This window comes from Aquarana catesbeiana, linkage group LG05 (genome assembly GCF_042186555.1).
Source record: "Aquarana catesbeiana isolate 2022-GZ linkage group LG05, ASM4218655v1, whole genome shotgun sequence".
Lineage (NCBI taxonomy): Eukaryota > Metazoa > Chordata > Amphibia > Anura > Ranidae > Aquarana > Aquarana catesbeiana.
Genome location: NC_133328.1, coordinates 648,106,693 through 648,134,078, shown reverse-complemented (window position 1 = coordinate 648,134,078; position 27,386 = coordinate 648,106,693). Strand labels below are relative to the sequence as shown.

The following is a 27,386-nucleotide window of genomic DNA, read 5'->3' as shown; positions in this document are numbered from 1 at the left end:
ACTGCAGTAAACAGAAAAATCCCAGCAAGATGTAGAATATAATATGCATGTAAAACATCTGATCTGTAACGAAGGCACGCTATTGGACCACATTTTTTTTTGGATGACATTTAAAAACATACAAAACCAAGACAAGCACCAGGTTATCTAATAGGATTTAGAATTTATTATTTTTTTTATTTTATTTTTTTTTAGTCTAATTCCATATATCCATATACACCAGGCTATTCTCATATAGGAGTCATTCCCCCCCCCCATTTATTAAATAATTACAGCATCTTTGTTCCCAGGGACAGTGAGGGAGGAGGAGATCGGCTGTAACTTTTCTGAGACCACAACCTCTGCACAGACAGACAGACCTGACAATTCTACACGAGATTCCGGCCATCCACTGCGGTGAGTGATGCAAGCAAAAAAGTTGTGTGGGTGACGTGACAAACACCGGGAACGTGGCATTCTCCTCCTGCCACCGATACACAGTGATGAACAAGTAGGATAGAAATTCAGGACTGGGACAGGAAATGGAGACACCTGAACAGCATCTGGCCACCTCATAGCCACAGAAGCCTCCGACGCTGCAAAGCTCTCTCTCCCCTCTGGACGTCGAGGGTCTAAACCTCATTATTTCCCCCCGACTTTCATTATATTTTTTCTTTTTACCGATTTGAATGCTCTGTAATTTTTTTTTTTTTACCAATCCTTCACCTCTTTCAACCAGCTACACGAGCCTGCTCCACGCACCTGCCTACGCAGCTACCAGGAGACCACAGGAAATTGGGGGTCCTCCACATTACGGAGACCCTCCTGCGGCCCATATGGACTTTCAGCATGTAGCCGTGTGCTGTACCACTCGCAGGCTTCTCACTTCAGTGTGCCGCTGAGCCCAGGACCCCCTACATCATGGTGCACCCTAATGCTCCACTTGGGCCTGCAAGCCAGCCAAGCACTTGATACTGAAATAAAGTATATGGATTTGTGTTCTCTGCTCACACATCCTGTGATAAAAATAAAAAAAAAGGAGGACCTCTCATCTCTTGTTCACCGGCCTGGGTGGAAAGTATTCCAGGCTCGCTATTTTGTCGCCGCTGTGGGCTCGGACTCGAACTACTGAAATGCTATTGGGTAGGGGGGGCTCTTTGGAGGCTGGGGTGAGGATTTCTGTTGACGTGCCAGAGTCTACGTTTTCAGTCCATGCGCCAGGTTTGCTCGGCCAGGAAACGTCCGGGGGCGGCTTGGTCCTGCCTCTGCTCAGCGTTTCAGGCGAGTTCTGGAGAGCGCGGCAGTCTCTGTCTGAGAGAGGAAAAGAGCGCGGTTCCCACGGCTGGACAATCTGCAGGAGGAAAAACAAAACCCATCATCTGAGAGTGCAGAAAATCAACTTCTGAATTAGTTCATCTATATAGTGTCTGGGAAGGAGGAGAAAGAAAGAAAAGAAAGAAAGAAAGAAAGAAAGAAAGAAAGAAAGAAAGAAAGAAAGAAAGAAAGAAAGAAAGAAAGAAAGAAAGAAAGAAAGAAAGAAAGAAAGAAAGAAAGAAAGAAAGAAAGAAAGAAAGAAAGAAGAAGACAAGACTTTCAACTGAACAGAAAAGGATCCTCCATAAATGATTTAACAGATTGCACACATGGCAGCTTTTCTTGTCCTACAAAGAAGGGGTCTGGATCACAAAATAAAGTGGATGGTACCCCGACAATTAAAGTATTGCTAAAACATAAACTTTATTTTTTTTAAAGTGGCTCTTCAGTCATTTTTTCATCTTTCCATCTATTAAATCTTCTGCCTTGTTGTGGTTTTAACTTTGGATAGTAAAACAATTTTTTTCTGCCAGTAAATACCTTATACAGCCCACTTCCTGTTTGTCTGGTCATTAGTCTAGGCTTATGACATCATGCACAGCTCTCTCTCACTCAGAGTTAACCGGGAAGGGAGGGGGGATGAGTCATAAGAGGGCCAATGAGAGCTGTGGAAGTGTGTGTCTGCACAAATCCAGAAATTCGACAGGCAGCAGCTTCAGCTGCCCAGTTAAAATGAGATTCCAGACTCAGTGTGAGCAGACTGCAGTTCCTATTTAAGTTTTGGATGGAGTGGAGAGCGATTAGAATGATTGACAGTTTTTATTGCTGTCTGTACCCCCTGTTAGGGATATTCATCCTCTATTTGTCCTGTTTACCATCATAACTGAAAGAGAAAGTAAAATAAAATACCAAATGTTGGGTTGTTCCCAGAAAAGTCGCTGAGGAAGTCCACACGGACGATACGCGTGCGAGGGGCTCTGTGATGTCAGTACAGCCACCCATCTGGTTCATTTTATGCTGTATACTCCTGCACTGGGAAACAGTGCTTGCTTTGTGAGTAATGCTTTTCTTATTTAATACATTTTATACCTTTTCGTATGGAGAGCACTATGTCCTGTTATTTTTGTTTTTAACATGATATATATCAACCGATGAGACTGAATGTGGGATACTGTGGACCCCTATCTCCATAATCTACCCTGTGGAAGGGAACGCATGAGTGACCTTGCTGTTAACGCAGAAGGTCCACTCAATAAGGTGAGCAGCCTAGACCCTTGGTGGAGGTTCACATTGGTGGTGATACAACGAATACAATCTTATCCTATCACTGCACCCTTTCCTTGCCAACTGAGGGATCCCCCTTCTGCAAGTGGGCAGCTTTTGATCTCCTCGGACTAAGATATACTTTTTGGGACTTTGCCTCATGCGTTTTATCTATGTACGTTTAATATGTACATTTTATGTGTATACATCTGACCTGTAATGAGCGCTGCACTGCTATATTTTGTGTATGTCTTTTTAGGTTTTGTATATTGACCTACAGTGTCCAGCTGCTGAGTTTTAGTAATTAGGCTTTGCGCTGTCTGTTTCTTCTGTTTAAGTGTTCCCAGAAAAGTAACAGAGGAGAAATCTTCCAATGGGGATGGGGTCCCCAAGAAATTTCCTTACCAACCGCCCATAGTACATATTGTGGGCGACATGTACAGGCAAAGCGATGTACCCCCCCCCCCCCCCCCCATACTACACAAGTCACTCTGACTTTAGAAAAGATTCCTGCACTACTTTGGTTCGACTTGGATGCCATTTAGGAGCCTCTACAGGGGCTGAAATTGCATCCAAGTCAGATCAAGTAGGAAAGAAGTCGAAGGGAAAAGTCGCAGGCAAAGTTGTATGACTTTACCGTCTCAGCAGTGTAAACTGAGCCTAATGCCTCATTCACAACACCCTTGCATAAAAACTGATGAACTTGCATAAGCTTGTTCACACCTTGTGCAGAGACATGCGTATTTATTTATTATGTCTCTGCAAGAACAAAATGTTTTTTTTATTTGTGTGTGTCTTGTTGCACACGTGGTGCCAGTGTTATGGTGTGATATTTTCCATGCAGAGATATGTAAATTTCTCTACAAAGGAAAAACAAACAAAAATAGTTCTCTGTGTGCCCCGTTCACACCACATTTCTGACACCACGGCAGATTTGTTCCATGCAGAAAAAACTGCATACACTTTGCAGATTCCTGGGGAAAATAAAAATCTGCAGGCGATACCGGTGCTGTGATGTGAACAGGGCACATAGAGAACAATTGTTTTCTTTGTGCCCTTGCAGAACGCATGCTCTGCACATGGTGTGAACGAGGCCCAACAGGAAGGATATGATTACACAGGCAGACCCACCTCCAAGCCCGCCCCTAGCTATTCAGAGAATGTTAGTCATGGAGTATCTAGGGATGTCAGACATTCCTATAGCAGGAGGCTTCCATGTCCCAAGAAAACTGCTGTGGGATGACATCAGCGGAAGCCGATTCAGCAGTTACATTCCGGTTGACGAATGCAGCCACAGCCCCTGGCAGGGGAGAAGAGCACATGAATGCTCATTAAGTGTCTACAGGGGGCAGTGCTGGAAGAACCGAACGGTAGGAAACATGGGATGCCAGTGAGCACACAGGGGACTGATTGACTAAAACTGGAAAGTGCAAAATCTGGTGCAGCTCTGCTTTGAAGCCAATCGGCTTCTAACCTCAGCTTGTTCAAATAAAGTGGTTGCAAATCCTAACAAAAAAACAAAAAACCTGCAAGACAAAGGCAAAATGAGCTGGCATGCATAGCATACTAGCTCATTATATATTAAAATTACTTACCTGAGATCGAAGCCCCCACATCGGTCCTCGTTCACCACCGACATGGCTCCCGGGGGTTACTTCCAGGGTATCGCGGCTCTGGCGCTGTGATTGACCGGAGCCGCGATGACATCACACAGGCTGAAGCAATGGCACGTGCGTTGCTTCAGTTTGCTTAAAGTGGGGTTCCACCCAAAAAAAAAAAACCTACATGAAAAATCCTAAAAAAAAAAAAAAAAAAAAAAAAAAAACACAAAAAAACATTTGGATATTTTTTTTTTTTTTTACTCACCTCTAAATGTCTGTTGCTAGGGGGTCCCTCGTAGTCTGCCTCTTTCAGTGCCTGGGCTGGTGACATCACTTCCGTCTCGGCACAGGAAGGACTCAGCTCTGCTCCCTCCCTCCTGTCAATCATCTGGGACCCATTACAGGTCCCAGGTGACTGAGCGGCCAATCACGGCGCTCGCACATGCACAGTGGGTGCCAGGCAGTGAAGCCACAGCCCGGCAACCACAGTTGCAATGCCAGCGCCGCCGAACAGAGGGGGAGACAAGCGGGGCTTCGATCCCCCGCATCGCTGGACCCTGGGAGAGGTAAGTGTCCAATTAAAAGTCAGCAGCTGCAGTATTTGTAGCTGCTGACTTTTAATTTTTTTTGACTGGCCCTCCTCTTTAAGTGCCGATCACGTCGGCAAATACAGGGATACCTCCTAAACCGTGCAGGTTTAGGAGATATCCATTGTAGCTACAGGTAAGCCTAATTATAGGCTTGCCTGTAGTAAAAAGTGCTTGTAAAGGGTTTACAACCACTTCAAGCTTTGCCAAAATACCTGGAAGATGATAGTTTCTATGCAGATCTTCACCAGATTTTGCAGTTTTAGTAAAGTAACTCCTCTGATGTAGAACAGACATTTTTATAGCTGTGGAGACTACAGGGGACCTCTTTTTGAGAAGCTAGACAGAATTCCCAATTTGGTTTTTAAGTAAGGATCAGTATCTAGGTGGAGGTGGTACGCCGTAATGCCAAACCCACAAGTCCGTTAAAACACAAAATTCTGCAATTTGACCGCTAAAGGCCTCGTTACATATCCGTACTATAGACCAGTGGCTCTTAACCTTGTCCTCAAGTACCCTTAACAGGCCATGTTTCAAGGTTTTCCTTCATCTTGCACAGGTGTCAGAGTCAATGGCTTGGTATTTTGGACAACTATTTTATCTAAGAGAAATTCCCAAAACACGGCCTGTTGGGGGTACTTGAGGACAGGGTTGAGAACCTCTGCTATGGACTACGTGAGGGCGTTTGACTGCAAAGGGATGCACAGGTTTTTCTTCTTTTGCACACCCCTGTGCCGGCAGTCCCACTCATTTCAGTTAGGATACAGGGGCTGCACGGTAGCGGCAGACTATCTGCCTTTGGGGTTGTGCACCCGCACCCACGCAGCTCTCACATTGGGAGCGGCGGCTTTGTTCTTACAGCTACTGTTTCCCCAATTGAAATGAATGGCACTGCCTGCACGGGTCACAAAAAAATACCTGTGCAGGTAGAACAGCCCCTCACACAGACGTAAGCTAAAGAAAGCACATGTGAATGAGGTCCAAGTGCTGCGGAAATGGTGAAAATCTGCAGGAGCCAACATACCTGTTCCTCCTCATCTGGGATCTCAGGCGTGGAAGATCTGGTATCTTCGCTCCAGGAGAGCACTCGGGTCCGGCATTGGACAGTGCTGTAAGGCTCTGGGTTGTCGGCTGCAGCAGATGACAGGGAAAATGGGACGTCGTTAAGGCTTTGGAATCTGATGTCTGGGGAGGGAATCTGCTGAGATGATCCCTGGCTGTTCGGAGGCTGTGGTGTCCAACGACCATCTGATTTGTTGGATGATCTGTAAAAAAAAAAAAAAAAATTAATTAAAAAAAAAAAAAGAACATTGGCCCTTAGTTTATCCCAAATTTAAATCCACGCCCAGTTTCTGCTCCTCTGGGGTAGAATTGTCATAAAGCCGTCTCGATCTCTGAACTCTTATAACACGGGATTAGCACTTACCTGCTCCCTCGTCGTTGGGGCGCAGTAGTAGAAGCCCATGAATCCCACCGGGAACGTTCCAGCTCCTCAAATTGGCTGTGTCGTTCTTGATACACATCAGATGACAAATCTTCCAGCTAAAAAAAAATAAAAACAATAGAGCCAATATATACAAATTCTGACGCCGAACTTACAAACGTTAAAAAGCGGAGGTCTGCCCCGCCCACCCCTGCAAAAATTAAAAGCCAGCAGCTACACATACTGCAGCTGACTTAATAATAGGACTGCCATATCAGAGTGTGGTGGTCAGTCTCACTACAGATATCCATCCAACTGTCAATAAACTTGCGGAATATATATATATATATATATATATATATATATATATATATATATATATATATATATATATATATATATATATATATATATATATATATATGCTCCAGACCGCCTTCCGCACATTTACTGCGGGATGGCTGCGCGAAACGATGTACCTGTACGTCGTTCAGTGCAGTAGCTCTGGGGCACGTGCTGATTGGCCAGAAGGGGAACCAACCAGCGAGTCCGGGGGACCCTATATCCGCTGGCCAGCCACGATCCTTCAGCGGAAGAGGCAAAATGGCGGTCTGTCAGAGGGAAAGAGAGAGATCTTGTGTTCCTGCCAAGTAGGAACACGGATCTCTTTATTTGCCCAGTCAAACCATCCCCCACACAGTTAGAAATCGCTCCCTAGGGACACACTTAATCCTTTGATCGCCCCTGATGTTAACGCCTTCCCTGCCAGTGTCATTAGTACAGTGACAGTTCATATTTTTAGCACTGATCACTGTATTAGTGTCACTGGTCCCCACAAAAATTGTCAGTTAGGTGTCCGATTTATCCGCCGCAATCCCAAAAAAAAAAAAAAAAAAAAAAAAAAAAAAAAAAGCTGAATGCTGTCATTACTGGTAAAAAAAAAATAAAATTCAATAAAAACACCCCATAGTTTGAAGACGCTATAACTTTCGCGCAAACCAATATACGCTTATCGGAATTTTTTTTTTTTTTTAACAAAAACATTTAGCAGAATACATATTGGCCTAAATTGATGAAAACATTTTTTATTGGAGGTTTTATAGCAGAAAGTAAAAATTTATTGCCCCCCCCCCCCCCCCCTTAAAATTGTTGCTTTTTTGTTTAAAGCGCAAAAAATAAAAACCACAGAGGTGATCAAATACGACCAAAAGAAAGCTATTTGTGGGGGGGGCGGGCATTAATGCATTAAAGCAGTCGTAAACAAAAAAACCTAAATTAAAAAAACCCCACAGCTTTCTCCCTGCAATTTAAGAGCATTATGTGCTAGTATGCATTGCATAGTATGCGACATACATCGTGTACTAGCACATTATGAAAGGCTTGCTTGAAAACGAAGCCCTCCAGCATTGTCCTGTGACCGCTGACACAGCTTCCACCTCCCCCTGGACTTCCTTCTGGGTTCGTGGGCTGCCGCTGTTTGAATGGACGAGCCGCAATGTCACTCCCGCACATGCTTGTGGGGGAGGCACGGCTCTCAAGGGGATGGCACGCAGTGCACCGGTGAAATCGCCTTCGCTGCTAAATATTTCCTAAACCGTGTTCGTTTAGGAGATATTTACAGGTAAGCCCTATTATACGCCTTATTATAGGCTTACCTATAGGTATAAATCAAGATAAAGGACTTTACTACCACAATAAAGGTAGAAAAAGATTTTAGTATCACTTTAAAGCTGCCATTAACACCAAGTGTGACTTGTCATGCGATTTGCCAGTTGCAAGTCACATGACAAGACGCACCCAATTGTCGGCAAAGAAACTGTTCAAATTGGTGCGGTTCAGACTTTGTGGTGCCACATTGATTTATAAAAAAAAAAAAAAAAAAAAAAAAAAAAAGCTTCCTGCACCATTTTCTGCGATTTCAGTCTCACCTGAAATCGTGCTACTTCAAGTGATTTTAGAGTCGAATCTGTGTGAATTGGGGCTAAGAGAGAGTTGGTGCCAATAGGAGGGCAGCTCACCTGTGGATCCACATCCAGCAGATCTTTCTCCGAAGAATCCAGCACTCGCCAACTGGAAAAAAAAAAAAATAAAATAAATTCTAAAAATGTTCCAGCTCTATCACCAAACATTTTATATAATGATTCTCTGAACATAAAATCTCAGAGGAGAGACGGCTCACCGATGACGGTCTGTGAAGGTTCTCATTTATCAGGGTCATGCCAAAGTTAGGTGTCACATTAAAATGCTTCTAAACTCAAACTTTTTAAATTAATTTTGAAAAATAAAACATGTTCTACTTATCTGCGCCATGACTTGGCACAGTGCACCCCCGAGAGAACCTATGCTCTTGTGCACATCGCTGAACTGAGATCGGGCTCAGGTAAATAGTTTTGGGGGGGGGGGGCAAGAGGGAGCTGCTTGCAATTTGTTTGCAATGACGTCACTCCTGCACATGGGCAGGAGGCAGTCATCCCGGCATTCAGGAGACCGGCCCGGTATACACAGCTCCGTTCACAGTGCCGGAGGAGACAGCGAGCAGATAGGAGGCATTTTATTGCAGCACACAGTGCACATGTCTATTCTGCATGGAATGCATTAAAGCGGAGTTCCGCCTATTTTTTTTTTTAATAAATATTGCAGCTGCCGACATTTAAAATGAGGACACTTACCTGTCCAGGGCGCCCGCGATCTTCGGTAAGGGAATTAGGAAGTGAAGCCTTCCGGCTTCACAGCCTGGTTCCTACTGCCCATGCGTGAGTCACGCTGCACAATCCCACTGGTCCCTGCTGTCTTCTAGGACCTGTGTGTCTCCAAGACAGCGAGGGGGACGAGGACGACGATGGGAGGGACGGACGGAGGCGCCGCATATGGCATAGATATCCACGGATACTGTGGCTATCTATGCCAGGAAGTGGGAGCAAATACCTGTCTTATACAGGTATCTGATCCCACCTGAAAGGTGCCAAATATGACACCGGAGGGGGGGGGATCCCAAAAAGCGGAAGTTCCATTTCTGGGTGGAACTCTGCTTTAAAAAGGGAAAAACAAAAAGCTTTTGCCTTTAGAATCACTTTAGCCCCGGTTCACACTAGTACGCTGTTTGAGATCGCATGCGATTTGCACCACACTGCAAATCACCTGTGATGTCTGTGCAATGCAAATTCAGCCATACAAAACGCAAAGTGATCCGATTCATGTCCGAACTGACAGTTTGCCCTGCAATATGCAAAACCGATCTGGGGGTGTCATTAACTTTGTATTGACACACACAGCGGTTCGCATAAAGCAGTGTGAACTGGCTTGTGAGTCAGGTGCGATGCAGGAACCCGCAGTAGATTCGCAGTGTTCCCGCATCGCACCCATGTGAACCGAGCCTTTATTATTATTATACAGGATTTATATAGCGCCAACAGTTAACGCAGCGCTTTAAGCTGGACTTGTTCTGTAACGTAGACTTCCCTAACACAAAGGATGGGATTATGTAACCAGAACAGGTTGGTTGCACAACTCACATCCGTCCTGTTCTTGGATAAATATCCGCCTCTCCATGGTAATTGGATTAGTGCATTCACATTTTCAGATAAAGGGAAATAAAAAAAAAAAAGGTATACAGTACACCCCCCCGCTGCACTTCCCTCTGGGGATGCTAAGCTGTCAGGTCTCCCCCCCCCCCCCCCCCCAGCAGCAGCTGGTCCAGAGATCTGCTGAAACCTCCGCTCTCCTCTCTGTAGCGCTTCTGGGATGATCAGAGCAATTCACTGTGCAGACACTGACCAATCAGAATCGCTTTGGTCTGTCCTTAAAGCCCTGCACAGAGGTACACCTCAGCAACAGCCGGGGGTGGGGGGGGGGGGTAGGGGTTTACGGTGTTCGCTCATCTTTTCTATAAAGGTTAACAATTTAGAAGGTGTTCGCTACCTGTGAGCATATACATACCGGGGGGGGCGCGCGGGGTTCCTGACACCCAGAACTGAGGAAGTGGGTTGGGCAAGTTGCAAAGCATCTGAAATTGCAGAACATGAACCCCCTACTAGAGCTCAGATAACCTTCCTAACCTATTACAGGGAAGAGGATGAGAGAGTGAGCTCTGCTTGGCTCAGGCACACAGTGTGCGGCTGTACCTCGGTGTCAGAATCTCTTTGTATTGAAGTTTCTCCACACGTGAAGCTGCCACCAGAGACATTGGAATGACGATGTTGTCGATGTCATAGGAGTTCTCAAACCTTTTCCGTTTAAGAGCCTGAAATAAAAAGCAATGATAAAAAACACACATTTACAGCACCATCTTCATCATACTAAAGCCACGGGCATACTATAGCCCCGCCCTTTGGCAACCAGGGTGACGAGACATCCTGGGGTGCCTTAAAATGCCTAAAAATTGCCCTAAATTGTCCAAAAACTCAAGTGGGTGGATCAGATCTGCCCCCCCAAAACAAAGCCACAGGTTTTTTTTGTGCAGCACTAGAACTTTGGGCACTGTGTGGGCCAGATGCCAGCATCTAAGAACCAATGACATCATAGGTGGACGTCAGGGGCCTGAGGACACAATAGTTTGCCCCTCTTTCAGCACTGCGGGAGAGAAACAGAGCGAAGAGAAACACTTGGGCTCCGTTCACATCCTGGCATTCCGAATCACAGGCGGAATCGCCACAATTTTGCCCACGATTCCAAAGAGCGGCAAATCGCGGGACGTCCGTGCGTTCCCTGTCACTTTCACTAGCACCCCAAACGCAGCGTAATTTTGATGCGATTCTATGGGCAACAATCACTGTAAAATTGCGCAAACAAGTACAAGAGCTCTTTTTTGGCGACAGGCGCCCCGCGATTCTGTTTGCACAATTTTATCACGATTGTCGCTCGAGGCACCAAGATGTAAACGGAGCCTTAGGCTCCATTCACACAAATGCGTTTTTTCATGCCTTGTAGGGCATCTTTTATCATGGCTTCCCATGGAATATGTTCACATCAATCCATTTTTGTGCCTCTGTGTTTTTGGAAAGGGCCAGAGACTCTTAAAACGCAAAACGGTACTTTTTTTTTTTTGGTTCAATAGAACAGCTGCAGAAAAGCATGCAGCGCGTTTTTACTGCAATTGTACTTTTTTAGATCTGCCCATCAGCAAATTTTCACCAAAAAAAAAAAATGCAGAAAGCACAGTTTGCATATTCTGGGTGCATTTTGTGTTTTTCAATACACAGTTTTGATCCACTGAAGTCTATGGAACCAAAAAACAGAAGGAAAATCCCTGTCCCTTTCCAGAAAATACACAGATGTCAATGTGACCCATAGGAAACCGTGTTACATGGAAAGTAGTGAGTGTCTGCAAAACTGAAAAGTAAAAAATGCATCGGTGTGAACCAGGCCTATACTAGTCAGTACCAGTGTACAAAAGGTGTATTTTGCTTTGTAAGAATAAATCATTGCAATTTTTTTTTTTCATGTCCCACGATTTTTGCGCAGCATTTTTTTCAAAACTAGTAAATTAAAACATTCATTAAAGTGTATTTTTTCCCGTAAAAATAGTTTTGAAATTTTTTTTTTCTTACAAAAGCCAAAAAAAAAAAAAAAAAAAAAAAAAGCCAAAATATATACCCCCCAATTTCTTGTATATTACAAAAAAGGTTACGTTGAGCAAATAGATACCGAACATGCTCAAAATAGGGCGCGTTTGTGGAATGACGCCAACTTATGGTACTTAAAAATCTCCATAGGTGGCACTTTAACAATTTCTACAGATAACCAGTTTGGAGTTACAGCGGAGGTCTAGAACTATAACTATTGCAATCACTCACACGTACGCAGCGATACCTCACACGTGTGGTACAAACATCATTTACATATGTGGGCGTGACCTACTAATGCATTCACCACTGCGCGTGAGCATGTGGGGACAGGGGCGTTTTAAAAGGTTTTTAAAAAAAAAAAATTATTACATTTATTTAATTTTTACACGGTCCCTTTTAAAAATATTTTTTCATCGCTTTCATTGCTATCGCAAGGAATGTATAAAAACATCCCGTGATAATACAGCATGACAGGTCCTCTTTATGGAGAGATCTGGGGTTTCTACCTTTAAAAGCAAAATATATATAAAAAAAATTAAACACATTTTTCGTCTTTTATTTTTTAAGCAAAAAGGCCTGGTTTACATATGGCTGGAACTAGAAGTGATGTCATAATGCCGCTCCAGTCCTCCTAGAGCAGTGATGGTGAACCTTGGCACCCCAGATGTTTTGGAACTACAATTCCCATGATGCTCAACTACACTGCAGAGTGCATGAGCATCATGGGAAATGTAGTTCCGAAACATCTTGGGTGCCAAGGTTCACTAATTCCCATGATGCTCTTGCACTCTGCAGCATAGTTAAGCATCATGGGAAATGGAGTTCCAAAACATCTGGGGTGCCAAGGTTCACCATCACTGTCCTAGGGCATAGAGATGAGCGGAGGCCATCTTTCCTTTGCTCATTTCTATGCCCAGCCACCGCTCGTGCCAGATTGGTTCCCAAAGCTACCAGCCAGGTAAGCCCAGGAACCACCGAAAAGCATGGAAGGGGGCAACGACCCCTGCCACCACTTCTAAGGTTGACCCAGCAGGCTTTATGAGAAAGACCGGTGCCTGAGGGGGAAAAAAATACCAGGGTTACGGCATCTAGCTGAAGCCATAACTCTGGTATTTAACATCAAAGAATTGCTGTATCTTCGGCAAGTGGTTAAAGAGTCATTGAAAAGCCAACTCCTCCCACATTTCTCCAAAGATAGACACTCCGTGTCTGTAGGCAGAACCTCATTCCAACTATTCTTTAGAAAGGTTTTATTAACATTCTCTGTGGTTTTCCTATGAAAAGTTATGATGTGATTCCACGTTCCTGCAGTATTTACTCACCGCTGATGCGCTGTTCTGCTGACTGGCAGAAGGGGGCGTATCGGTAAGGGAGGGAAGCTGGTGAGCTGCTGGGTTTGGTCTTGGTGTAACTGCAGAGGACATATGAATGCTGGGACCTGACATTCCTTTGTATTGCCTGTCGTCCCGGAACATCGACCCTGAAAGAACAAAAGCGAGAAGTCATCTATCTGGAAGGTCTGGTGCGCTTAACCAGTTTTACAGCCAATAATCCTCCAAATACCGGTCACTGGGAAAGACTAAAATCAGACATCCATTAGCACCAGCAGAACCACTCTGGGTCCTGGCAAGCCCAGAGAACATGTAAGGACTTCCTGATGTAGAAGGCATGCCCAACATCACTGGATATTTTCGGGCATAGCTTGTGTGGCTTGACAGCTTCCAAGAACCAGACTAGACCCCCATCACTTGCCATACAGTCCTATCACATAACAGTCAGCCCATTTTTTGCACGCAAATCTGTGAGCCCAGAGCAGGAAACCTACAACTTGGGAAACGTGGAGAGTTCCTGTTCTGCTTTAATAGCTCATTCATTAGTTGCAGTGTCTGTCAACTACAAATCCCAGCAACACGCCGCAGCCAGCCCCACGGGTCACGCCGCAGCCAGCCCCACGGGTCACGCCGCAGCCAGCCCCACGGGTCACGCCGCAGCCAGCCCCACGGGTCACACAGCAGCCAGCCCCACGGGTCACACAGCAGCCAGCCCCACGGGTCACACAGCAGCCAGCCCCACGGGTCACACAGCAGCCAGCCCCACGGGTCACACAGCAGCCAGCCCCACGGGTCACACAGCAGCCAGCCCCACGGGTCACACAGCAGCCAGCCCCACGGGTCACACAGCATACTGTCTGCTATATTTACAGCAAACCTGTCCTTAACCCGTGCAGGACAAAGAGGGTTGCTCAGTGTTGGGTTCTGCAGCAGCAGCACACGCACCTCGTATTCCCCCGGCAAGAAAATACTCCCAGATATAAGAGTTCGCCAGTTTCACTCGATGTGCCAGCACTGGTGCTTGGAAACTGGACCAGTGCTGTGACATTGTGGGAGGGGGAAGTAGTAATGTGAAAGAACAGTGTAAACTATGGCTCAAGATTCAACTTAGTCTCCTACAGGGCTGTCTTCTCTCTCTCACCAAAAAAACAAAAACTGGGAACACTTCAGACAGCCTACCACAATAATAAAAGGCTAATTGGGCTTCAACCAGTTGTGCGCCCTTATGGAAGTGCACAGGACAGGTGTAGCACTCCCTGCCCCACTCCATGCAGTTGCGTACAAATCCCAGCTGTCAAAATGACAGCCGGAGTATGCTGTGCAAAATAGAGTAGCTGTAGAAGCTGCTGCTGTGTAAAAAGCTGACCGTAGGACATCATTTATAAACATTCAGATGGGACAGATACAAAGTAACATTGTTTGTAAACCTTGTTCAGACAGAAGATAGGGATACAAAGTCACATGATTTATAAACCATGCTAATTTGTATCTCCATCTCTCATCTGATCAATGTTTATAAACACTGACTGATCACGCTTATGGCTGGTCAGTTTAGGTGCCTCCGTCATCCTGCTCTCTCCTCAGTGTCTTCCCCCTCCCTGGCTTTTCTGATGTCTGTATGTGAACTGTGAAGTCGATGTCTTCCCCGTCCCCACCCCTCCTGCCTTGATTGAGTATTTTGCCGCAGCTGCTCTTCCCCTTTGGTAAAGTGGTTGTAAAGTAACATCTATTATATACTTTTATCTCTCCCCCAAAATGGACTTCAATGGACGTCCTCCCGGAATGCGAGAGCTGCGCTGTAGCTGTCTATTGGCTATAGCGCGGTAAGGAAGTGGAGTTGGGCTTCAAGAACATGATAAATGAACCCCTTTGCTACATAAACTTTTGCAACTAGTTCTTCCTGCAGATACTTTCTCCCTGGGCAGCAAGAACGGCATTCTTTGCTCCTGCAGTTCAATGAGGTTGGCTGTGATGTCATACATTCTGGTATTGTTCTGTCAATTCTGCATTCGGTATTGAACCGGCCTTTCCTGATCACTTCCAGCATAAAAAGGAAACCTGTGCTCTCCTTGTGGCAGGACAAACTCCAGAGTTCGGATTTCTTGTGTCCACACACATCGGGCTAAAATCTGATCTGGTTTTTTTTTTTTGCAACAACCGGATGTGTATGGGCCCCTGTCTGACGCACTGGATCTAAGGCAAGGCCCCATTAAATACAAGACGGCATTTTTTCAAAAGCGTCGTTTGTCCACTTACTGCCGGAATCCTGGGGTTTCTTGGCGAGCTGCGAAAGCTTCAGGATTTTCAGCTTATTAGAGACGCGGAACTGCCTGTCCTCTTTCAGCAATGATTGAAAGTGCAAATGGAAGGGCGTGTCTGTAAAAAAGCAAACAGCCAATCAGAGAAAGCAGCCCAATACAGGGATGACAAATTTGATTATACAATTTCAGATATAACATTGTAAATTATTAAAATTAGTACTATAGGCAAAAGTAGACATTTCCAACGCTCTGTCCTGTAGTGAAGCTACAAAAGACGCACAATAATTTGTAACCAATTTTTGACCCTGAAAGATATGGTCAGGTGACCTTTTTTGCACAACCTTGTGTTAATATTTTTTTTATTTTGGGGGAGCTGTACTGTGCTCATCACCCACTACATAATCAATGAAGGAATGCGCAGCCCTCAGCCCCTATACAGTGGAACCTTGGTTGACGAGTAACGCGGTTAACAAGCGTTTTGAAAGACGAGCAACTTTTAAAAATTCTGACTCGGTTTGCGAGTGTTGTCTCGCAAAACAAGCAGAATTCAAGCTAATGGGGTGTGCAGTACCGCATTTGGCCAGAGGTGCGGGGGCGCCAGTGACACTCGGAACGGTTAGGAGCCGTTCGGAAATACTCCGTTCCCGAGTGTTTCCGAGTTCAGCCGAGCTGAGGCTCTCCGGCGCCCCCCTTCCCCACATGCGGTATTGCATGCAATAGAAGTCAATGCAGAACGAACGAATGATCTTCGTTCCCATTGACTTCTATGGGGAAACTCGCTTTGATATGCGAGTGCTTTGGATTACAAGCATTCTCCTGGAACGGATTATGCTCGTAATCCGAGGTTCCACTGTACTGATCCAGCAGAACAGCACAGAGACAGGAGTCAATAAGCAGGGCCAAGAGAGGCTTAACGCAGCCAGCGCCTGATAAACAAGTTACTGGGGAAAAAAGCACATCGTTTACGCCAACAGCTCAGCATCGCCATGCAGCACTGCACCCCACGTTGTCTCCATGGGAAGACAAAGCTGATCTTCAGCTTTCAGCAAAGTTTAACCACTCGTGGACCGCCTCACCTGTGCTGAATCACATATCCAATACAGGATCCAGTACTTCCGGGTAAGTCACAGCACAAGCCGATCAGCGGGTCCCGGCTAAATGATTGACCACCAATGAACGGTTTGCGCATGCAGAGTAGCACGCGTTGCGGCTCCGCCCTATACGTGACGTCATCAGGGGGCATGACCAGCTTGGTTTTGGGACAACTAACTACACACGTAGCACGAATGGTTTGTATTGCTTTGCTTTCACACTGTTGTGACTTGAACGGTACGCGATTCTGCCTCGATTTTTATGCCATTTTTCGGGGAATGCCTGTGTCTCTGGACCCCAACTTGAATCCGAGTTGGACCAAAGTAGTACAGGGACTACTTTGAAGTCGCACAGATATGAATGGTACTCATTTGAAATCATGGGGTACAACTTGTCATGCGACCTTGCAGTCCCACGTCACAGGACAAGTCGCACAAGTGTGAAAGGGGCCCTTATTAAAACTTTGCTATTCCCATAGATTCACACGATGGAGTTTTTTTTAATCTCTTTGCAGAATCATACTGGCATGGGATGTCATTGTATACAGACATGCTGGACATAGTGTGGTGTAACTGTCTGATGAGACCCTTATAACCTGATTTGAGGTTCTGTGGAGCCGTCAACAAGCGCCGTTTCGCTTTTCCTTAGTGTGGGACGTTGAAATCTGGTAAACACCCCCCCCCACTCTTCATACACTGTGGTGGCTTACATGGTGGCCCTAATGTTGAGATGTTTTGAGGATTTTTGGGATTCACATTTCTACTTCCTCTTCTCTGTATATTATAGAAGACTACCCCTAGCAATTTCTAGTTCATTGGGACTTCTATATAGATTTTTTGGTTTATATCTATGCACGTATATGGTTTTAAACCACTTGCTGACAGCTCTATCACAGTTTTACCGCTACAGGGTGGCCACGCTGTGCACACGTGATCCTGCACTTCCAGGTAGCGGGCGTGAATGCGTGTCTCCGGCGGCTTCCTCCCGCTGTGTAAAATCTTACACAGCAGGTCCTGTAGAACCCGATGTCCGCCGGAAACCAGCTGATCGTTCAGTAGAGAGGCAGAACGGTAATCTGCCTATGTAAACAGGGCAAGTGGCCATTCTATTAGTGGGGAAGGCATGGATCCTGTGTCTCTGCAAAGCAGGAGCATGGACCTTTGCCTTCCCCCAGTAAAAGCACCTCCCCCACAGTTCAAAAAACACTGGCTAGGCACACAGTTAATCCTTTGATCGCCCCTGTTAACCCCTTCCCTGCCAGTGTCATTAGTACAGTGACCGTGCATATTTTTTAGCGCTGATCACTGTATTCGTGTCACTGGTCCCCAAAGTGTTGTGTCAGTTAATGTCCCGTCTGTCCGCCGCAATATCGCAGTCCCGCTATAAGTTGCTGATGACCGCCATTACTAGGTTTGTAGACGCTATAACTTTTGCGCAAACTAATCAATATACACTTATTGGAATTTTTTTTCACCAAAAATATGTAGCAGAATACATATTGACCTAAATATCAAATACCACTATTTGTGGGGGGAAAGGGACAAATTTAATTTGGGTACAGCGTCGCACGACTGCGCAATTGTCAGTTAAAGTGACGCAGTGCTGTATTGCAAAAACTGGCCTTGGTCTGGAAGGAGGGAGAATCTTCCGAAAGTCAAATGGTTAAGGCCTGGAAAGAGCCCCTATGCAGAACCCAGTGCCCGAAGGTCCCATTCCAAGCCATCCTCGCCATGACACTGCACGAGTCTTCAGAGGCCGGGTCACACAAGAGGCTGTGCCACAATTCTGGACCTAGGGGGCGCTCTGGGGAGAACAGTACAAAAGAAATCTGGAAAGTGCCACAAAAGCAGAGCTCTGTGCCAGAAGGTCGTATTCCAGGCTAATCCTGCAATTTCTCAGTCCGGAGGGGGTCTGCCTCCAAAGCTGTTGCTAAGGATACACCAGCTGGCTGGATAGCTGCTGTGTAGAGACCAGTTCAAGCACAGATCTTTGAAGTCTTAATAGAAGTCACAAAAAAAGAAAAAAAAATCCAGAAGTAAAAAAAAAAAAAAAAAAAAAAAAAAAAAAAAAAAAAGGGAGTTTCTCAGCAGAGCTACAGAAGATGCCCGATTGCCTAAAACAGTGATGGTGAACCTTGGCACCCCAGATGTTTTGGAACTACATTTCCCATGATTCTCATGCACTCTGCAGGTGTAGTTGAGCATCATGGGAAATGTAGTTCCAAAACATCTGGGGGTGCCAAGGTTCACCATCACTGGCCTAGAAGTTAGCAAAAGATTTGAGAGGCATGATGGTTGGGAGGCGGGGTTTTATAGGGCCGGCCTAATTTTTTTTTTTTTTATTGTCAGTGTCCAAACTTCCTGAAGGTGGCAGTATACTCCAAACGTCTAAGAATGACCACAATCCTGTGTCCCTCAATGAATAATAAAACAAATCAAATCATATACATAGACAGATAGATATCTATACATCTCTTATCAAATATAGCTATCCATCTCACACTACGAGACATTAAATGCATTTCAGGGTTCCACACTTACCATAGGGGAAGGACAGGATGGGGTGGTAGCAGGGGTCCATCAGGGCGATCTGCTCATTCAGAGCCATGGTGCTGGGGTGTGATGTCTTTGCATATGTCTTACAACCACACAGGATACATGTGGTGGGGGGGTCACATCCACACTTCGCAGACAACGGCTTCTGTGGCTAAACAATGCACAAAATATATAAAGAAGTATATCATCTATATATTCTATTAGTATCTTTAGCTGTTGATCAGGACTCTTTAAAGTGATACTAAAGGATCGTTTTTAATTTTTTTAAATAACAAAATGTTATACTTGCTTCCGCTGTGCAGCTCGTTTTGCACAGATTGGCCCCGAACATCCATTTCTGGGGTCCCTCAGTGGTTCTTGCAGCTCCTCCCTGCATTAAATAACCCCCTTGGAGAAGCGCTCTCCCGAGGGGGTTACCTTGCAGGCGCACTCCCGAGTCCAGCATTCGGCGTCCATAGAGGCCGAATGCAGGACTTGGCGCCGGCGTCATTAGATTTGATTGACAGCAGCGTGAGACACTGGCTGCTCTGCTATCAATCAAGAGCTGGGAACCCGTTGAGATAGGGACGGCGAGGATGCGCCGATGGAAATTCGGGGCTCAGGTAAGTAAAAAAAAAAAAAAAAAAAGGGGGGGGGGGGGGGCTGGTGACTGCAAGGTGTTTTTTCACCTTAATGCATAGGATGCATTAAGGTGAAAAAACACGAGGGTTTACAACCCCTTTAACTGGTCTGATCTCAGTAAAATGCGCTCTGATTGGTGAGTTTGGGGTTGCTGTACATTGTACCTAGTATATAGATTAGCCACAATGGGGTCACCCAACAAGTGGAAGCTCCATGTGTCGGTTAAACAAAACCAATTGGCCGTTGAATCTGACTTACATAACAGATGTGCTCCATGAGCCCTCTGCCACCAGGGACGTGACTGGACGGGGACACACGGGACGAGGTCATTACACCCAATTTCTGCATATAAAATCTGGCAGTGCCCCGTGGTATACGGCAAGGTGACGGTAAACTGACAAGTCTCCTAATGGGTAAAAGCAGGATGCCAGTCAGAGGGAAGAAGCCCCGACACAGACTGGACATTTCCTCCCGGGTCACAGGACGGGGCTCTTACCTTTCTACTGAGGGAGGACACATCACTGGACCGGACCAAGCTGCGCTTCTTGTGCCCTCGCAGGGGCCGCGTTCGAGCCGCCACACAGGTGGAGTCGGAAAGTGCTGGTGATGCAGATGGGGTGTCCACACGACGCTTCTTACCCAACACCTCGTCTGGATCCTCCGCAGAGCCATTACAAGACACACGCACACTGCAATCAGAAGAAGGACAAGCTGGTCAGACAACCGACAAAGTCAAAGAATCATCAACATTGCATGGATTACAATGAACAAATGATTAGTAGTTTGGTATGTGAAGATAATGGAAACCTGCAAAAGTACGAGAAAAATGTCTGACCTGCTCATCGATTTAAAGAACGAACGACGGCCAACCCAGATGAGGGCCCGGCCAACCCAGACGAGGGCCCGGCCAACCCAGACGAGGGCCCAGCCAACCCAGACGAGGGCCCAGCCAACCCAGACGAGGGCCCAGCCAACCCAGACGAGGGCCCAGCCAACCCAGACGAGGGCCCAGCCAACCCAGACGAGGGCCCAGCCAACCCAGACGAGGGCCCAGCCAACCCAGACGAGGGCCCAGCCAACCCAGACGAGGGCCCAGCCAACCCAGACGAGGGCCCAGCCAACCCAGACGAGGGCCCAGCCAACCCAGACGAGGGCCCGGCCAACCCAGACGAGGGCCCGGCCAACCCAGACGAGGGCCCGGCCAACCCAGACGAGGGCCCGGCCAACCCAGACGAGGGCCCGGCCAACCCAGACGAGGGCCCGGCCAACCCAGACGAGGGCCCGGCCAACCCAGACGAGGGCCCGGCCAACCCAGACGAGGGCCCGGCCAACCCAGACGAGGGCCCGGCCAACCCAGCCGTGGTCATGTTGCATTACTCCTCTTGCACGCAAATACTTTTGTTTGAGCATCTACTTTTTTTTGGTGCGAATTTTCGCACACATTTTTGCACTAATACATGTAAACCTATTCTCGCTTTTTTTTGCAGTATGTAAATGGGCATTTGCACACATTTGTGCACATGAGGCATAAAATTACTGGACCAAAAATGCAGGAAAAAAAAAACAAACAAAACAGCTGTACTGAGCTTTTTCAAGCTGCGGTGTGCAAGAGGCCTTAAAGTGATATTAAACCCAAAAGCAAATCTAATACTGCAGCTTAACAATTAGATGTGGTGGCTGCATTAGTTTTCTTTTTTTAGGCCCTTTCATTTTCAACTGGTGATCCAGCCAGTACATTTGTTTTCAACAGGACAAGCGCTCCAACAGAATGCATCAGTTTACAGGGATGAGACAAACCATTTACCACTGACAGGGTTGCTTACAATGATCAGCTTTTATCTATCTATATCTATCTATCTATCTATCTATCACACACACCCCCTAATGCTTGAGGGGTAAAAATTTCCCCCCTTAAAATTTTTGTTTGTTTTTAGTTTACACAGCAAAAAAATAAAAACTGCAGGAGGTGATCAAATCGCACCAAAAAAAGCTAAATTTGTGTGTTTTGGGGGGGGACGGGGGGGGGGACGGACAAACTTAAATTTGGTTACAGTGTTGCATGACTGCGCAATGCTGAATAGCAAAACATGGCCTGGTCATGAAAGGGGGTAAAACCTTCAGGAAGTCAAGTGGTTAAAAATCACCTAAATTTGACCAATCCCAGGAAGAAAGGTTGTAAACGTTCACGCTGATATCTGAAGTCATCTCCCTAAACTGCCCTCAGGCTCTTGGATCAGACACACCCCTTAATGATTTACTTCATCTAAGAGATTGTGTATGTGGATCCCATCAGTAACAGGCTGAATAGTAAGATGCCATCCATTGGCTCACAAGATTCCTAGGCTTACATCTAGCAATCCTATTTTCAGATATTTCAACTCTCACGCGAGTCGCGGAAGTCTCCTGCATTTGGGTGCGGGCTCCAGGTCCCCCGCGAGCGCTGGGCGATCTCCCGGCTAAGCCTGTCACTCAGCCACAGACAGAGCAGCCCGAGCGGCTGAATGGAGTACGGCCGCTCAGGTTGCTCTGTCTGTGGCTGAGTGACAGGAGGCAGGGCCGGATTGGTCTACCGGGACATTTCCGGTAGGCTGCCTGCCCTGGGGCCGCTTTGGGCTAAGCTATGGCTGCCTGTAGCGCTCCCCTTCCTCCTCCACTATATGTCACACACAGCGGTCGGAGCTGAGTGTAAAAAAACTTTGGCTGCGCTGTGACAAAAGTCCCGCCCTCCTCCTAGACCAGCTCCTGTGATAGACAGGACACAGCGTCTATCAAACGGGCTGATCTAGGAGGAGGGTGGGACTTTTGTCACAGCGCGGCCAAAGTTTTCACATGAATTCGAGACACAGCGGAGGATGCCTGCTGTGTGCAATCCAGGCACTGACCGTAGTGAGGCTGAAATGACGGGCACAGTGAGGCTGAAATGACGGGCACAGTGAGGCTGAAATGACGGGCACAGTGAGGCTGAAATGACGGGCACGGCGAGGCTGAAATGACGGGCACGGCGAGGCTGAAATGACGGGCACGGCGAGGCTGAAATGACGGGCACAGTGAGGCTGAAATGACGGGCACGGCGAGGCTGAAATGACGGGCACAGTGAGGCTGAAATGACGGGCACAGTGAGGCTGAAATGACGGGCACAGTGAGGCTGAAATGACGGGCACAGTGAGGCTGAAATGACGGGCACGGCGAGGCTGAAATGACGGGCACGGCGAGGCTGCATTTAATTGGGGGGGGGGGTTCAGCAGCGGCACAAAACCTCCCTGTAATGATTTTGCAGGTTGGGATGTCTATAGTTTAGAAGTCTGCCGGTGATAAATCACTCCGGTGTGAAGATATTATAGAGTGAGGACAGGTAATCTCCTCTCACAGCAGATGTCCACACAAAGCCACCATTGTGGGAGGACACGGTGCTGACAACACAGCGACCACTTCCTGTTGATTCAGAGATTCTGGAACCCGGACAAAAGACAAATAAATGTCTGGAGATCACAAAGATCCATGTACAAGAACATCGCACACTAATCCTACTACACGGCATTTAAAGTGATTGTAAAAAGGTTTTCTTCATCTTACAGCATTCTTTGCATTAAGGAAAAAATAAATGAAATAAAAATAAAAAACACCACACACCTCAGCCCCCCCTTACACCCCCCCCCTTTAACTATTGCTGCCAGAGCAGTTTTCACACGTTTAACCCCAACAATACCGGGCACTCCCCTCCCCCGTTCCTGCCCAGGACACCAATGACTGGCACTCATGGGGCGGTACTGATAGCCAGCACTGATGAGGAGGCATTGACAGTCATTACTGATGGGCACTTCTGATGGGGGTTGCGCTGATGATCAATGCTGTCAGGAGAGCCGCCGATCGGCTCTCCCTGTCAGCGCAAACCGAGGAAAGCGGTTACTGGTTACAGCTGGTCACATGGTTAAGAGCCTACTTCATAGGCTCTTTATCACGATCGGAGATGCGGTATGTCAGAGCGGCACACCGCACCACCGATCGCCGCACACGAGTGGCTTATTCTGCTGGACATCATATGACGCCCGGTCAGGATAACAGAGCCACCCATCGGACTTCAATCTGCTGTAGGCTGGTAGGGAGATGGTTAATCATTTTAGCCCTAAAGATTGCATAAAAGTCCCCAACATGGTATATTTTCTGATGAGACATCCTAGAGAATAATTCAATTTTTTTTGCAACATTGCAACTAGCAAACAAATTTCAGAAGAAAATATAAAAGATGAGGTTGCACTGAGTAAACAGATACCCAACACATCTAGCCTTTAAAATTGCGTGGCAGTGAAATGGCGACAAACTTCAGTACCCCATGTTTTCTAGGCGTGTCAACATTTTATTCCTTGCCAAAAATTCCTAAAAACATGACGAATCCTCCAGTGAGGCCGTCCTATCAGGGATTGTGCCCTTGGCAAGTCTTGCCAGTGAAGTACAAAAGGTTACCGTCACACTTCAATAAACCATCCATCTTTTCACCATTCTGAATGGAGTGAATATGATGATGAATCGCTCCGGGTTTCCATGGATGTTGAGTATTTGTGTTCCAGTATCCCTCATAACAGGCTACAGGTAACAAGAGATTTGTTTGGAGGGAACGAGTTTGAACAGAAGGAGTAGAACTAATTTTAGCACTTTTGGAATTCATAGCACCACGCAATGCTTTTAGCTTCAGCGAGTCTCACTACCTCCAGGTGCAGGGCATGGCAACGGGGACAACTTGTGCCTCATCATGTGTCAAGGTGTAACCTGACGGCGTGGGAACAAAAAGTCTCTACTCATGTGAGGCGGGGTCGGTGTACCTGGGCCATATTATTTCTTGGCATGGGTACATAGACGACATTTTCCTTATAGGGTCAGGAACTATGTGTTGTAAACCTTAGTGCATACTATGCATTAAGGTGAAAAAACACCTGGCAGTGATCGGCCCCCCCAGCCACTCCGTTTTACCAACCCGAGCCCTTTCATTCTCTCGGCGGAGACGCGCTCTCCCTCTCTCCATGGGGTTCTCAGATCTTGACTGGATAGATTGATAGCAGCATAGCCATTGGCTTCTGCTGCTGTCAATCAAATCCATTGACGCGGCAAACGGGGCCGAGTCCGGCATTCGTGTCTGACGCAAATGCTGGACTCGGGAGCGTGCCCGCAAGGTAAGCACCCCCCCCCCGGGAGAGCGCAACTCCTAGGGGGTTATCTGGGAGGAGCTGCGAGAGCCCCCAGAAGACGAGGCTCGGGGCCACTCTGTGCAAAACGAGCTGCACAGTGGAGGTATGATATGTTTTTTTTTTTTAAACAACAAAAGGAGGGTTTACATTCACTTTAACGGTTTAAAGGAATTTGTTATTTTCCTGAATTTTAACCACTTCCAGATCGCCCACAATATACTGTGGACGGGTGGCCTGTACTGGTACGCCGCTGCCTGCATCCGGGTCTAGGGTGTGTCCCCCGGAAAACGCTGCAATTGTACACAGGGGAGCCAGTCACTTATTCCCGGTCAATGATTCATACCTGGGGCCTGCAGTGTCCAATTATAGCCCAGAGCCCTGTGTTGACAATCAATACAGGGCTCTGTACAGAGGGAACAATCTGATCTTTAGTAAAAAGCAACACACATTGCTCATAGTTAAGCACACATTTAACCCCTTCCCCACTAAATGTCAGACTGCCCGTCGCCGTCTCATAATACACCAGGTTTATGAAACCTTCAATGGTGAATACGATTTTGGATGCCCAATTCATATCCAGAGCCTTTAGTTGACAGGATCTCCTACAGGTTGATACCCTAAGGCTCCGTTCACATCTAGGCGTTGACGTTTTTGCAGCGTTTTTGTACAGGCGTTATGAAGTTCAAAAGGTCACCAAAAATCAATAAATAAAAAAACGCCTGTAACCTGCCAAAAAAGAAGCTCATGTACTTTTTTGACCGACGGGTGTTTTGCTTTAGGCGACAGGAGCGCTCAGATGTGAACAGGGGTCATTGAAAGAAATGGGATTTGTCTTGTTGGGCGTTTTTAGAGTTGAGGCTTAGAGCAGAAAAATGTCCAAACACGCCTAGATGTGAACGGAGACTAACTGACCGAGGAAGCATAAAAATAAACAATCATAGCGCTGATGCAGTAGAAAACGAGCCTATCGGGCAAAGAGCAACTTTAAGGGATTGGCTCTTAGATTGCGGTGAGACTGATCAAAAGTTTAACACGACTCGGCTTTACAACACAATTCAACAGTCGGGATCCGGATATTTTGCAAGATTCTGACCAAACACCGACATTTCCTACAGAAGAAACAGAATCTCCAAGTTTGACAACAAGTGTCACATTGAAAAGGAGCACTTCATTGTTCAGATGATTAGGGGAGAGCCTTGTGTACGTCATCCAATAGGCACCGTCGGCTGTGAAAAATTCATACAGAGATTTTTATAGTTGTCCAAAGGAAAAGGCTATAATCCAATGAATTCCTTGTAAAGTAGTAGGGATCATAGTTAATGTGCAAATGTAGGGAATTTTAAGTAGGAAAAACAAGGCAAGTTCTGCAAGAGAATATGAACATACCTTTCACACCCAAAAGGGCATTTTAATAAATTCCTCCTACAAAAATAAACCAAATGGATTTTTGATTTAGAAACTCTGAATCCACCTGGTTTCAAAGAGAAATATGGCCAAAGTTCTACTGGATCACAGAATTGCATTTCTACACCCCTGTGCCCAGATTCAGCTGGGTCATGGATCCCCGGTCCAGACTGCAGGGATCCCAACAATGTCAGGATTCACCCAGATGCCTGACCAGCAGCTGCGTAAGTCCCTCTTATAACTGGGGATGTAGCCGTGTTCAGAATGAAAGAAAACACATTATAAACTCATGTTAAATAGGAGTCAGTACACACCTGCCACCATTTAAAGTGCCTCTGATTAACCCCCCAAATAAAAGTTCAGCTCTTCTAGTAGCTCTTTCCTGACATTTTCGTTCCTACAGCAAAAGCCATGGTCCTTAGAGAGCTTAAAAAGCATCAGAGGGATCTCATTGTTAAAAGGTAGATAAACCATGTAACAGTGAAGACAGTCATCACATTGAGAAAATATGGCACAGCAGTGACATGAGCAAAAACTGGACGTCCCTCCAAAACTGATGAAAAGATGAGAAGAAAAACTGGTCAGGGAGGCTGCCAAGAGGCCTACAGCAACAATAAAAGAGCTGCAGGAATATCTGGAAGTACTGGCTGTGTGGTACATGTGACGACAACAATCTCCTGTATTCTTCATATGTCTGGGTTATGGGGTAGAGTGGCAAGATGGAAGCCTTTTCTTACCAAGAACATCATAAGAGCCCAGCTAAATTTTGCAAAAAACATCTGAAGTCTCTGAAAAGCATGTGGGAAAACGTGCTATGGTTTGATGAAACCAAGGCTGAACTTTTTGGCCATAATGCCAAAAGATCTGTTTGGCACAAAAACACCACTGCACATCACCAAAAAGAACACTATACCCACTGTGAAACATAGTGGTGGCAGCATCACGCTTTGGGGCTGTTTTTCTTCAGCTGGAACAGGGGCCTTAGTCAAGGTAGAGGGAATTATAAACAGTTCCAAATATCAGTTCAGCTTTCTAGCAGTAGCCTGAAGGTTTTGTGCCAATATTAACTGGTATTTGGAACTGTTCATAATTCCCTCTACCTTGACTAAGGCCCCTGTTCCAGCTGAAGAAAAGCTGCCTCAAAGTGTAATGCTGCCACCACCATGCAGAAGGGGAACTTCATCTTTCAGCATGACAACGACCTAAAGCAT

General features: G+C 46.3%; 1 protein-coding gene across 1 annotated transcript in view; it reads right to left on the bottom strand.

Moving 5' to 3' along the window:
• Positions 1-221: 221 nt before the first annotated feature.
• Positions 222-27,386, bottom strand: part of LOC141145661 (KAT8 regulatory NSL complex subunit 1-like) — a gene marked incomplete in the record, with an annotated part of 87,805 nt that continues 60,640 nt past the window's right edge. Inside the window, 9 exon segments of the mRNA XM_073632499.1 lie at positions 222-1,330; positions 5,769-6,009; positions 6,171-6,286; positions 8,186-8,237; positions 10,289-10,407; positions 13,054-13,211; positions 15,319-15,438; positions 18,956-19,121; positions 20,088-20,280. Coding sequence (XP_073488600.1) covers positions 1,028-1,330; positions 5,769-6,009; positions 6,171-6,286; positions 8,186-8,237; positions 10,289-10,407; positions 13,054-13,211; positions 15,319-15,438; positions 18,956-19,121; positions 20,088-20,280 — 1,468 coding nt within the window.